This window comes from Cyprinodon variegatus, unplaced genomic scaffold (genome assembly GCF_000732505.1).
Source record: "Cyprinodon variegatus isolate N-32 unplaced genomic scaffold, C_variegatus-1.0 Scaffold196, whole genome shotgun sequence".
NCBI lineage: Eukaryota > Metazoa > Chordata > Actinopteri > Cyprinodontiformes > Cyprinodontidae > Cyprinodon > Cyprinodon variegatus.
In genome coordinates, this window is record NW_015150649.1 from 1,115,812 (window position 1) to 1,129,292 (window position 13,481).

At 36.8% G+C, this 13,481-nt stretch overlaps 1 protein-coding gene across 3 annotated transcripts; it reads left to right on the plus strand.

Moving 5' to 3' along the window:
* Positions 1-100: 100 nt before the first annotated feature.
* Positions 101-13,332, plus strand: LOC107087845 (protein LYRIC-like). 3 transcript variants are annotated; one of them, XM_015379635.1, is made up of 12 exons: positions 101-595; positions 2,837-2,935; positions 3,102-3,213; positions 6,102-6,263; positions 6,372-6,416; positions 6,678-6,851; positions 8,268-8,333; positions 8,458-8,529; positions 8,617-8,732; positions 9,369-9,482; positions 9,602-9,683; positions 9,817-13,332. In XM_015379635.1, the coding sequence occupies exons 1-12, from the start codon at positions 233-235 to the stop codon at positions 9,882-9,884; spliced, it is 1,473 nt and encodes a 490-aa protein (XP_015235121.1). In that variant the 5' UTR covers positions 101-232; the 3' UTR covers positions 9,885-13,332. The 3 variants fall into 3 exon arrangements, with proteins under 3 accessions (XP_015235121.1, XP_015235120.1, XP_015235119.1); XM_015379634.1 differs by having other exon boundaries at positions 103-595; positions 6,372-6,443; positions 9,372-9,482; positions 9,817-13,324; XM_015379633.1 differs by having other exon boundaries at positions 103-595; positions 6,372-6,443; positions 9,817-13,316.
* The last annotated feature ends 149 nt before the right edge of the window (positions 13,333-13,481 follow it).

Sequence of the window (13,481 nt, forward strand, 5' to 3'; positions counted from 1 at the left end):
TTTTTTTTTTTTTTTTTTTTTTTTCGATTTAGGGTTTCCTAAATAACCAAGCTGTGTTTTCGGTGTGTATTTTCCTGGAGGACATTAAACCCTGCTGGACGGTATGTTTAAATGTTCTGAGTGGAGTTTTGATTTCCTGCTGTCAGGTTAGATTAGCCACTCCTCCGATACGGATGCTGGGTAAAAATGAAAGCTAACAGCTAGTGGTTAGTTTGAATCCATTCTGTTAAATATGGCTGGGGACTTTCGGGGTTTAGCGCTGGAAAAAGCCGAGCTTCTCTCCAGTCGTTTAAGGGAGCTGGTGTCGTCCGGACAAGGCTTCGTTCGGGCCCAGTTCGGAGTGGATTTGGGTCTGAAACCAGAGCTTTACCCGAGCTGGCTCATCCTGTCCACAGCTGCTGTGGGTCTGTTGCTGCTGCTGGGGGCTTCCTGGGCCGCCGTCTGCTGCGGCGGAGGAGGAGGGCTGCTGGTCAGCAAGAAGCGAGCCTACCAGGTCAGCCAAGGCGGCGAGGAGACGAAGACAACCAGCCTGAACAATAAAAGTGTCAAACCGGAGGAGCAGAAGAAGAGGAACAAAAAGAAAACCGGTGACAAGGTAAGAAAGTATGAATGAGCTGCTGCGCTGACAGATTTAAACTCGTCAATATGATTTTTATTTTATTTTTTGTTGCTATTTTTAACTAAAACTGCTCTCTCCAGTGGGGTAAAGTTAATTACTTTAACTAATCATAGCTATATTTTGAAGCTAACATTTGATGCTAGTTTACTTCCCGTAGAATTAACCGGGCATTAGCTTGAATCTCACTAATTTACACTTTATAGATAAATTTGAAACTATATATTAAACAAATATTAGAGCAATTGACTTAACAATTGTGTTGTGCAAAAATTTTCTGTAGTAAAATAAATGAACAGAGAGATGCTAACTAGCTATGTGTTGCTAACCGACACGTCATTGTAACGTCAAGTAGTAGCCTCCATTAATAAATCTGTGTTGTTCAGGTTATTCAAGCAGAGGTTCACACATTTTCAGACAAAATAGTATCAAAGTTGACTCATGATACAAACACTTCTTCTGAATCAATAAACTCTGGTCTAATAATAATACAAAGATCAATAACTATAGTATCTATTGCTAATTTGAAGTTATGCTGTCATATCCTAAAGCATTAACATAAATAGTAGGTTTTACGTTTAATTTCTGATGTGGATCTTAAGACTCCATACTGGTTGATCAAGGGCCCCAACTTTGGGTATCAGTGCCCTAAAGCAACACATTGCTTTGTAAGATAAACCAGCATCCCATATTTCATACATAGAGACCAGTGTTTACACACATAACATTTAGAATAATTTAGGGAGGAAAAAAACTAAACAAATACTGTATTAAAAGGTAATAAAAGATCTATTTGCATTAATATCTTTTAATCCCATGCAAACAATTATACCTAGATATTTTATTTAAAGTTAAAGAATGACAGGGATGAGGCAGCAATGGAAAAATCTAACATTATAATTTATTTAAAGTGCAATGTATTGAAAACTGGGTATCAATTGCAATGAACCTTTTATTTTTTTCCCCCCTGTTGACTATCAGCCTAAGGATCTTAATTACGGTCTGTGCCAGGTCGCCAATGTGTTGTTGGCAAGCAGATTTTTGATGCACAGTTGACCAAATACTTTATATAAGCAGATATTGATTTTGCAATGGCGACCTGGAATCGTCTTTAGGTTTTCATTCCCATAAGTAAAACTGGGGCATTGAGTAGTTTGGAAACCTTTTTTTTAATCACAAACCAATGTAAAAACTTCTTCAACAGTCTTAACCTCAGTCAATGGCATAATGACACAACAATAAGCAACATTATCTGGGTGGGCCCCATGTGAAGTATAACACGTGATCAAGGTTCAGGATATGTCGACAGTTCCATAACAACTTTTTCTTTTCTGGAATCCGCTTAAGTACCTCTTTTTGGTATCAATCGTCGCTAACACATTGTGCGTAACGGTAATGGTTTTAATCTACGCTCTGGGTTTCCCATAATTCCAAGTCGTAGTGTAAAGAATAAAATACTCAAATACATCGTTCTTTTAAGATTTTTATTGCGCTTTCAAACATATTATGAGTTTATTTCTTACCAACCGTCTACTGAACTATATACAGTTATTAACATAGTAATTAGAAATACCACTGTCTGCTTTGCTATTGGTGTCATAAATGGCTCACCATCATGTTGAAATCTGGCTTGTGTTGCAGTATAAATACTGTCCGGTGCGGTCAGTTACTCCAGTATCAGATAGGTTTAAGAGGAATTTTTCGCACCATTAAATCTGCAAAGAGATGTCCTAGTCTACAATTGCGTAGGGGGACTATCAGGTGTTGGTGATGGGGCCCCTAAGAGGTCGTGGGCCTGTAAGCAAATGTCTTCTCTACTCACCGATATTTACGTCATTGACTTCAGTAGTTCATATGTTGGTTTGTTCCCATACCTGCCTTAGCTCTTTAGATAACTTTTGATAGATAATGACCACTGTAGACTGGGAAGAAAGAGCAAGAGCTTCAATTTTCCAGATGATGTAATGCAAAAAATGTATCCATCATATCTGGCCGTTGTTAAACTTAAATTCTTCTGCTTAGCTATTTAGTCTCTGTCTAACAAATTATTTCAGAAAAAAATGTTTGCTTGGTTCTGTTATGTTGTTGTCACTCCAGTGAGGAAGAGATGCTATTATATACTTTGTCAGTTATCATGTCACACAATGTTTTAAAACGTGTGTAGATATTTTATACAAACAAACAATAGCTTGTGTTTCATTCATTGCCTTTCCTTTGCAGAAGACTCAACCCAATGGACAGCCATTGGTTGCTGCTCAACAGGAAGTTAAAGAGACTGAGACTTTGTCCAAACCAGCCCCACCATTAAAAGCTGAGAAGGTATGAGCCCATTACAGAGGAATTGAAACTGTTATTCTTTTAACAAGTAAGCTGTAAGTTTAACTTAAAGTCAACGGTATACTATCAAACATGGATTGGCAGAAGGCAATAATCAAAGTTGTTTTTCATTGTTGTTGTGTGTTTTATTTATTTATTTTAATCTCAGGTGCATGAGGTGCAGGCTCCGGCGCAGTTGAAAAAAAACAGGAAGAAGCCCAAGAGTGATGCAAAACCAGTTCAGCTTTTGTCCACAAGTGATGGGAAAGAACCTGATGATGGTAAATATGTTTTTAAAAACATGTCCTGCCCAGTTCTTTGCCATATTAATACCCCTTAGACCTTTTAGAATTTTGTGACATTGCACAAATGCACAGTATCCTACCGTGACTGTATCTGCTACACCAACGCAGAGTTGCATATAATTTGGAAGGTAAAGGAAAATTACGCTTTCTTTCAAACGGTGTCTCAGGGGTTTGGTAGAGCAGATTAGGGAACAAATATAGAAATGAGGACCAGAAGATACATCGAACAGTTCAGCAATTCCATTCATAAAAGCATATTCATTTCCAGATTTAACAATTTGAGTGCGGTTATAGCTCTGATTACATTTAAAAAAATCAACTCTAAGTTGCAAATGAGAGCCACATTTTAGGGATTAGCCCCTCCCATGTCCAAGAATAGATAAGCTCCTGAATGGCTGTGAAATACCCAACCTGTCAGTCAGCTTCCTCTATAAAATGGTTCCTTTTTCCCCTCTGTTAGCTTTCAACAGTTCCAGGATGATGACCTTAAATATCTAAACCAGCCACCCATTGTTATGGGCCATCACATCAGTAGGATCTCTAAAAGGAATACAAATATTCACCCTTTATACATTTTGGTCCTCAATATCTACTGTCCTGTAGGTTTTAGATTCCCCCCTGCTCCAAACACAGCAGAATCAAATGAACAGCTTGTTACCAGGCTTTTGCCAAGCTTAATGGCATGTAAAGAGGTAATTAGCTGTGTTGGAGCAGAGATGCATCTAAAATCTGCAGCACAGTAGATCTTGAAGACCAAGGTCAGATACCCCTGTCTTATGCTTTATGGAAGCTTCTCAATAGGAAACACTCAGGAATATCTGAAGAAGTCAATGTGACTGTTTGTCATAAGCCACGTTACAGACCCCGTTAACTTTTGAAATGAGGCACTGTGGTCAGATAAGACCAAAATAGACAGCTTGGCCTACATTCACATCTCTATGCAGTGCATAAAAACCAACACTACATCCTGAACACATCCCCCACGTGGTGAAACACGGTGGTGGTAGCATCATTTCACGAGGATGATTTTCTCCAGAAAAGGCCCAACAGCAGGACAGAAATGCACCTAACTATCTTATGAAAGAAGCTAGATGAGCAAAATTACATGTTTCATGGTAAAGTTAAATCTGGACCTAATTACATGGAAGAAGCTGTGTCATCTGATCTAGATTTTCACGTGCCAAGTTGTGGTGCATTGTAGAAAGCTGAATAAAGGCGGCTGCGGCAAAGTTCCAGCTAATAATTCGTCCCCCAAGGCAGGACTGTAGGTCCTCAAAGTACTGCTAAAAGCCGCCACCCTCCAGACACAGCTCATGGAGTAGATCTAACTGGTTCATTGTCTGGAGAATCTGGTCAACACTAAGGGTGTGCAAAATAATCGTCATATCGATGCATCGCGATTCTAATTTTTGTGATCTACTGCATCGATTCTTGCCTTCAAGAATCGATTACTAAAAAAAAAAAAAAAATGAACAAATAAAATACATGAATGGTTGGCGCACATCAGCCAAACCAAGTGGAATACAACTTCCAGTCCAGCAGATGTCGCTGCGAATGTGTTGACGCCAGCTGCTTTGTGTCACAAGCATTTCCGGCCGTGGGATACTGCGACGAGTCAAACATGGAGGACACTATGAAAATTCCCTTTGCAAAAGGGGAAATATACAGTTGAATGTTTTCGTTTTATTGGTTTAAAGGTCCACTGAGGCCATGTAAACGGCACTGATTATCCTTATTTTGTTATTTTAATGAATTTGATGAATCCTAAGATCTTTTTGTCAGTGTGTCCAGGCCAGTAAAAGTAATATTTGTGTTCAGTATTTGTTTTCATGGCAACACCTCCAAAAGTCGTTTCAATAAATAGAGCTATGTATGAATTCAACTGCTTTCAGTTATGTATCAATTGAAGACACGATCCAGATCACACCCAGCCAGTCAGCCACTAGTAAGGGCTGTATCTTTTTCTTACAGTGTTCAGTGAAAATATCGCAATGCATCGCAATATTTCAAGTATCATGATGCATCATGATAGAATCGCATCGTAGCATGTGAATCGTGATTCGAATCAAATCGTGACTTCTTTTCCAATACCCACCCCTAGTCAACACAGAGACACGTTGAATCACACCTATTTTATGACCTTTCCTATATCATGTCTAAAACATGTTGTTTTAGTCTGTTATCTTCTAACCCTAATGGCACAGAATTTACCCTTAAACCTAAAGAAGTCTGTGGTGAAAGGTATGCAGCGTCCCCTTGGGCCAGAGTATGGCGTTACGCCTCTAAACAGCAAAAGAATATCCTCCGATTCGTTTATGCCGTGCAGCAGCAGAAGTGGAGTGACTTTAAAAGGAAAAAAATGTTTTTGTTAATACATTTTTATTTTTAGATTGGACGGTTTTAAAGTTAATTTTTGTCACTTCTGCTTCTAGATTCTTTTACATCCAAGTCAAATGTTCAGTATTTTATTCATCATTTGATTTAACCAACAAAATGAGCAACCTTGGAAAGAAATAAAAAAAATAAATATGGTGGTTTGGATTATCTGTAGATAGCTTTATGCACATGTTTATGACAAAATGCAGCTTTAAAATAAAAAAATTAAATATTTCTGTAAATGCATTTTCATGTGCAAATTTGACATTTCAAAATGAATTTGAGTCACTTTGCTGACCAATCATATGAAAATGAAATGTAAAAATAATTTTATTCAAACTTTATTGCACAGTTTAAACGTATTTCTAAATTACGGTAAATTGTTTTGTTCCTATTCTTACATATGTTTTTTAGGATCTGATGGTGAAAATAAACACACTTTGGATATCAGGAATGTTTTAGCTCAATAACCATTCTTTGCTTTCAAGGTGTATGGGAGACTAAAGTCAGCAATCGAGAGAAGAGGCAACAGCGAAGGAAGGACAAAGGTTCAGAGGGTTCTGGGAGTCCAGGAAGTGTTGAAGCTTCCAAGCCTCATGTGGAAACCCCCACAGCCCCAATAACCAACAAGAAGAAAAGAGGAAACAATGGTAATCATCTGCTGAAGATAAGAATTGTTCTAATCATTTGTTCCAATAATGGTTCAGCCTGATATAAGTTTAACAAATGCCTTGTTTCAATTTTTATGTTTTATACAGAGAACCAGCATTCAAGACCAAGCGCAAAGGGAGACCCATCCAGTGGTAAAGGCAAAGCTGAGACATTTAGCTGTATGTATTTCTACCTAGTTTCTAATGGGTTTTGACATGTTGTATCCAACTGTTGGGAAGATAATCTTACTAAAAAAAACACATACATTTTATGCATCATGTACAAATAAATGTTACATCTATTTTGCTTAGTTTTCAGCAAACAAAACTGCATTAAGTTCAACAGAAATAGCATAGATATTTTAGGTGACTTTAGCTATGCTTTTGCCTCTTTTTCATCGTGTGCTGTTTTAGCGTCTTCCACATGGAAAGGGGAGCCCACCGTCAATGGTGGAGCCTGGGCCGACGGCTCATTGAAGGTCACTGGTCAGAGTGGATCTGCTGAAGAAGCGAAGTGGAGCTCCATATCTGCATCGGTACGATACCGGCCCCAGACTGACCCCAAGCCCTGGGCTCAGGAGCCTCCAGGTACCACCATGTTACTCTCACATGCCTTCATTTATCTTAGTAGGATTTTTGAATAGTAAATGGATACATGTGCTGCATGAATCAACTCAAAAATACTTTATTAGTTGAAATAGGGATTGAATCATACATCTGGGATCAAATTCTTCCACCAGAGCGATGAATCTCTGCAGCTCCATTGGGCATTTTTATAGGCCTCTTGTTTTATAGTTAATACGCTTCATTTCCAAACTCTAAAGTTCAGCTGGACGCACATGTTATAGTAGTTTGTGCCCTACTTCTTCCGCTTGCAGATAATGGACTGAGCAATGCTTAGTAAGCTGTTCAAAGTTCAGGATATTGTTATCTTCAGTTTACTCCTCGAGTTGTCTGCTTCATTGTTTAATCCTTTGATTCTCTAAACAATATTTAATGCCTTCCTAGATCAGCTATTTATACTTACCATTAATCAAACACAAGTGAAGTCCTTTGGCTCTTTTGGGAATGCTAAAGGCAATTGATTGCAATCAATTTCATTATAGGTGTGTGATGGTAAAGTGTGCAAATAAAAGTGTATACTTTACATATGGGCTAGGTTTTATGACCCTTTAAGGCCCCGTCCACACGAAGTCAAAACGAACACGAAACGCTAATATTTTCCAGAACATTTGTCGTAAAGACGGAGACGTATAATAAATGTGATCGTCCACACGAATGCATGAAAACGCTGCAAAATGTATGCCAGGCCTGTAAGTGGCGTTGTCGTGCCAAAGCAAAAATAGGCGACGAAATGTTGGGCATGCGCACTAATATTTATACATGGTTGCCCTGCGGGTCCATTTTCGTGGTTCAGTGAAATTCAGGTGCTGAACTATGTCGTCAATATTGCTCTGTTCTTCCTGGAGATATTCCAGAAGAAGAAGATTCTGTTGTAAGCCCGACAGCAGGGTGAGTAGCATGAGCAGCAACCATTCAACACAGTACGACGCCATTGTTGTTGTGATACTGTGTCGTGCATGCATGTTTAGAGGCGACGCTATGACGCATGCGTGTAAAAAAATAAAAAAATGCCGTTAGATGGAAACGCGAAAACGGCGTTTCAGAATCTTCCCACTCTGAAGGCTGAATAAAAAAAAGATTGTTTACAGACCCCCGAAACGCCGGCTTCGTGTGGATGAGAGGCTGGTTTGGTGAAAAATGTGTGCGTTTAGGCCAGGGTTCGGCTTCGTGTGGACGGGGCCTAAATCTCTTCTAGTTCCAATAAGATGCTAAAAAAATTATATTTTGCATCTGCAGCAACTATGGAGATGGTTGCTTTTATTTAAACAAGTACAATGTTTGTTATCTCACTTTAAATATTGACATAATTGCTCTGCAAATGTTATTGTACCTCACATTAGCAATCCAACCATATCATTTATGCCTTGTCGTCACCTGTAGCTTGGAGCAGCACGGATGGCAAAATGAAGACGATGCCCTTTTCTGTGCTGCAGCTGAACTCCACAGGTCAGTGTTGGCTAATTAGCCCTATTGAAAAAAAAAATGTAATGCTGAGCCTCCTTTCAGAAGCTAGAATACATTCTAGCTTTTGAGTCATGCAAGATGAATATTGACCCACTTTTTCTCTTAGATCCAGCCTCAAATTCAGCTAAGATGCACTGGGTAAACCAAAGCAGTGTTGATGATCAGTGGTCAGGATTCAGTGAGTGGCTACACAACCCCCTAAGTTACTGCACCTTCTTTCATTAGGATGCTGTTCTTCATGTTTTCTCTGCTGCGTGTTTTTCAGAGGGTGCAGCTGTAGACTCTGCCTCTGACTGGAATGCCCCAGCAGAGCACTGGGGAAACTATGAAGAGCCTCCTATACTGGTGGCAGCAGAAACCCTGCAGAAGGATCAACCCAAGGTTTTGTTTAGCTATTTTACTCCCTTCAACACACTCCTGTTTTTATTGTGTATGCTAAACATGTATAAGGGATGATGAGGTCACTCATAAGTCTTAGGTCTGTGTATATTTTCTGTTTCATAGAACAGAATGTGTTCAGTAACCAGCAGCGGGGAACTAACATCAAATTCTTTTAAGGGGTTTTCTGTTTTCTTTTAAATGCATACCCTTGCATTAATATATAAAATGAAAAACCAACTAAAGAAAATAGTTTTATGTATTTAAAGACGTAACCAAACAAATACAGATATTTTCAAATGTTTTCATTTGGTTTTGAGCAGTGCCCTCTGCAGGCCGTATGACACACAAAAGAATAAGAATAAAATGGCTCTTGTTTGCTCAAATTAGGCTTGCATATGGGAATGAAAATAATTGTTACTGGAATAAAAATAAAATAAAAGCTAAGTACGTGGCTTTTGGGAACTTCTGTCTCTATTTGAATGTTATTTTATTTTAGTAATTTAGTTAAACAGATGTTTATTTTATGACTGACATTAATTTTTTCTCCAGATATTAATGCGTAACTTCCGTCCAAACCTCTAAAGGTTGATATTGTGTGTTTTAAAGAAATCGTCATGGTTGTCTTTTGTTTTATAGAAGATATCTGAAGATGAAAAGGACATTGATAATCCCTCAGAGGGGGCAGCTAAAGCTAAGAAGAAGAGGAACAAGAAGAAGAAAACAGAAGAAGAGCCTGTGCCTGATGCTCAGGTAGGAAACTCGGCTTGGGGCCCTCTCTTAAATCAGATATTTGGATCTAATTATTTCATTACTTAACCTGTTAATGTGTTCTGCTTTTGTTTGTTTTTTTTTTTTTTTTATATACGCAGACTCCAAGTGCAGTAACCAAAGCCCCAGAGCGTCCTGCACTGCCTCTGAATTCGCAGAACACCAGCATATCATCCTCTCAGAGTGAGTTTTTTTTTTTTTTTTTTTTTATAATAATAATAATAAACTATTCACAAGCTACTCAATCCATTCCTGTTTTAAAGGGTAAAACATCCACTCTAAATGTTCCTCTTTTGTTTCTGTCCTCCTCTCACAGAGAAGTCTGAGCAGACCATCGAACCTCAGAAACCCTCCCAGAAGAAAAGGGTCCGAAAAGAAACCTGAAGGAACAACACAAGTCTGGACCAACCTTATGCAAATGATTAAATGTTTCACAGGCAATAATTACCAGGTACATTTTTTTTTTTGTTTTGTCTTAGACAGGTACCATTTAGATGACGGCAAAGAACAAATATATGTTGTACAGCAGTGAAAGGTGGTCCTATGGACTGTTAATTGCAACCAATTTTGCACTATTTGCTAAACTGCAGCCAGAGGAAGAGTATCAGGTGGGCTTTTAGTAATACTACATGTTAATTGGTGTTTTTTGTTCCTCCTTTGTTTTTAAATCCAAAACGAGTTTGTGAAATTGTCAACACAGGTTTAACTTAAGGTTTAATTTAACTTTCTTGTCTTGCAAAATCAGAGTTGGGTTGAGGAAATGATGCACTTTGTTTTACTTTGATCTCCTGCCTCCTCACTGGGATGTACTTTTGCTAAAGGTAGAGAAGGATTTAATTTGGCTCTAACAAACAGCAAACCTGACATGCAAAACTTCCATCATACCCTGAATAGGCTGAAAGAGAAACCTTAGATCAGCTCTGTTGCTCAAAACTTTCAATGGTCTTTAAAAGAACTTTATTTTTAAATTGAAAACTCTTTAAAACATTAAACATATTTTTCTGGTTATTTCACAGATAAAGTTAGAAGTTAACAGAGAGTCATCATTGGTATGGATATTATATATTTTTAAACCTTTAATGATTTGTTTTTTTTATTGGTCCAGGTGAACTAATTTTATAAAATGCAGCTTTAATTATCTAAAATTAAGACTTTAAGATTTTACTTTTCCTTGAAAATTATACTCAAATTCTCATATATGCCCCTTATGATATTTGAATATGGGTCTCCAAGCAAACAGGAGGAAAGCTGCTTTTTTAACCTATTAACCCTTGTAATTCTGACAGGATATGTGATAGAAATATGGTTGATTCCTTATAATTTGCTAAGTTCCCTTTATAACATAACCTTCTCAGCATAGTCTGACATTTTCAATTGGGATTTTCAGAAAACTGTTGCACTTTTTGATCTATTCAGTGTTCAGTTTGAAAGGATTTTAGGAGATCAATGATTATAATGGATCAAATCATTCCTGTTTTATCAACCGCACGGTGTTCTGCTTTCAATTCTCAAGAAGTTGACCTGAGTTGAAAGAGTTTTTTTTATCTGTATTTTACCATCCAATTTTTACAGCACACTAGTAAAATCTGCAATCAAACACATCTCTTTCTAAGGCTGCCACTAGCTGGCAATTTGGTGTCTCACCTATTTAAATGAACTTAATACAAATATTTTTATTATTTTGGCCAAACAGATCTGCTTTTTTTCTTTTTTTTTAAACCATAAACCTTTTCTTTACTTTAAAATGTCAGCCTAGTTTAAAAATGTTAAAGTTGTTGCAGAAGCTTCATTCTTTTTCACAACTTTCTCAGCCATTGATAATGTAAAGCCATGCATTTTCAACCCCTACTAGTATGCAATGGGTTAAAATCTTGGTGGTTTTGGATAAGCCGAACTTTTCTAGTAAGTGTTCTTACAGGATAAAAATCACAAACGTGAATCAAAATGTATTTTGGAAAGAATAAGCAAGGATTTAAAGTCTATTTTGTGCCAGGAAAAAGGAAAACAACCAGTTTAAATATTAGTGGAGTGCTATCCACAGGAGATAAATGTTTGTAGATTCAACCATGTACTCCTATGTCTTTTATGGTATGAAAACTCCACCATGCAGAAGAAATGGGTTAAATGCATCGATAAAATTAGATAATTAGTAAAACATTTATGCCAACGATGACTGAATACATGCTTTTAACTGAAATGAAAACAAATTTTAAGGTATACTCTGAGGAAAAGGGAGATCATCTGTGAGAAAGCTTCATTATAAATACTTTCTTTATGATATAGTTTGCTGCAAAGGGTGTGAAATTCCAGTGGATTCATTCATAGTTCGTGCTTGATTGTTTTTTTTTTTATATACCTAAACCCATTCGTTTAAATCAAAGTTATCTTACTATTTCTTATTTTGTTGAAAATCGTGTAGGATGGCGTAAATTAAACTAAATTAAATCATTCCATTGATTCTCTTTTAGAAAGAAAGGATAATTATTTAAACAATCTGCTGTTATGTCATATGGATATTCTATAAAGATACGTTTGATTTCTTTAGGACATTCTTTAAAACGTTTATGTGTACAGACAGTCTTACTTTGCATTTTCAAATGAGTTTGGTCTTGTTATAGTAAAGAAAATTCATACTTTCCCAGTTATTTTTTCCACCCCACAGTTCGGGTGCGGCACATGTTGGGGTTTAGCTTGAACAAAATAAGTACAAATTTGGTTTAAGCTCCCCTGTGATCGCAGTAACTGGTAGAAGCCACCAGGAGGCACTGTAATTGAAGCCTAATGGGGTCAAGTGATGAAAGTGTGATTTATCTAAATGCTGTCTTTTTACTTCCAAGTTGTGGCGATGATTAAGTCTGTCCTTTTTTTCTAAGTAACTTGTATGCTTTTTAAAAAAACTAATTATTCTGCTCTCTAAATGACTTTTTACAAATGTTTCGTTCTAGTCTTAAACTAAAAAAGCCACGCCATATATATACATGTATATATAGATTGTAAGGGCTTTTTTCTAGGTTGTGATTACACTGTGAAAGAGACTGTATAGAAATTCCTTTTATTGTAAATTGATTGTTTTTAATCCTTTTCTTTTTAATGTGAAACACATTTTCTCCTATCAGGAAATAATTGTGAAGAGAAGCAACAAAAAAATAAATTAAAAAGTTTCTTTCAAATTGTAACATTGAGCAGTTTGAACTTTTTAATTCAAGATGAACTGAGAAATGTATGCACTCATTTACACAATTGTACATTTGCATTAAAAAGGAATTTATATCTTCTGCCTTAATCTGCTGTATAGAAAGTCAATGGGAGTCCTTTTTATGGTTTCCATCCATTTGCAAGTTTTGATGTCAGAATATTTTTTTTTATTTTTGTATTTTACTTGACTGTGGTAATGGTAGTTGCGGATAAAGATACATGAAGGACCAGTCTTTTGTGCTTTATTTTTTTTTCTAGGGTACATTTTTCTATAAATAACATGACATATTTTTTTTTCTTACTTGCAAACTCTATACTTTCTATGGGCATCCATTTTATCTGGCTTCTGAAGGACTCAAAACATTAAAATGTTTATTGGCTGTTGGTCATTAATGTTTATAGATCTGAACTGATGTTACACTGTGGCTTTGGGTGACCCTTTGTTCAGTTTTTACAGATGATTTTAATGTATTTATACAGTTGTGTGTAGAAGATCTTTTTGTGAATGATTTTTAAGAACATTATGATGATTTGTTTGCTTGAGAAGGAATTAAACAAATGCTTCTAATCACTTTGTGGATTTTATTGTGCCCGATGCCACAAATAAACATTTCATAAGGTAAAGCAGGCCGTTTGTGAAACACAATTTATAGACAAGGCAATTGAAATGGCTTTGTGTAAAAATCAAGTAACGGTATAAAAAAAGAAAATAAAAAAAAACATGCATCATTAGTATGAAAAAATTTAGTGTCACATGTACTCTGGTCTTGCGAGGACACAGACGTA

Excerpts from the sequence above, each read along its gene's own strand:
- LOC107087845 (XM_015379633.1), top strand. The coding sequence starts at position 233 with ATGGCTGGGGACTTTCGGGGTTTAGCGCTGGAAAAAGCCGAGCTTCTC. Across the intron at positions 6,444-6,677 it reads CAAAGCTGAGACATTTAGCT|CGTCTTCCACATGGAAAGGG; the intron begins GTATGTATTTCT and ends GTGCTGTTTTAG. Across the intron at positions 6,852-8,267 it reads CTGGGCTCAGGAGCCTCCAG|CTTGGAGCAGCACGGATGGC; the intron begins GTACCACCATGT and ends CGTCACCTGTAG.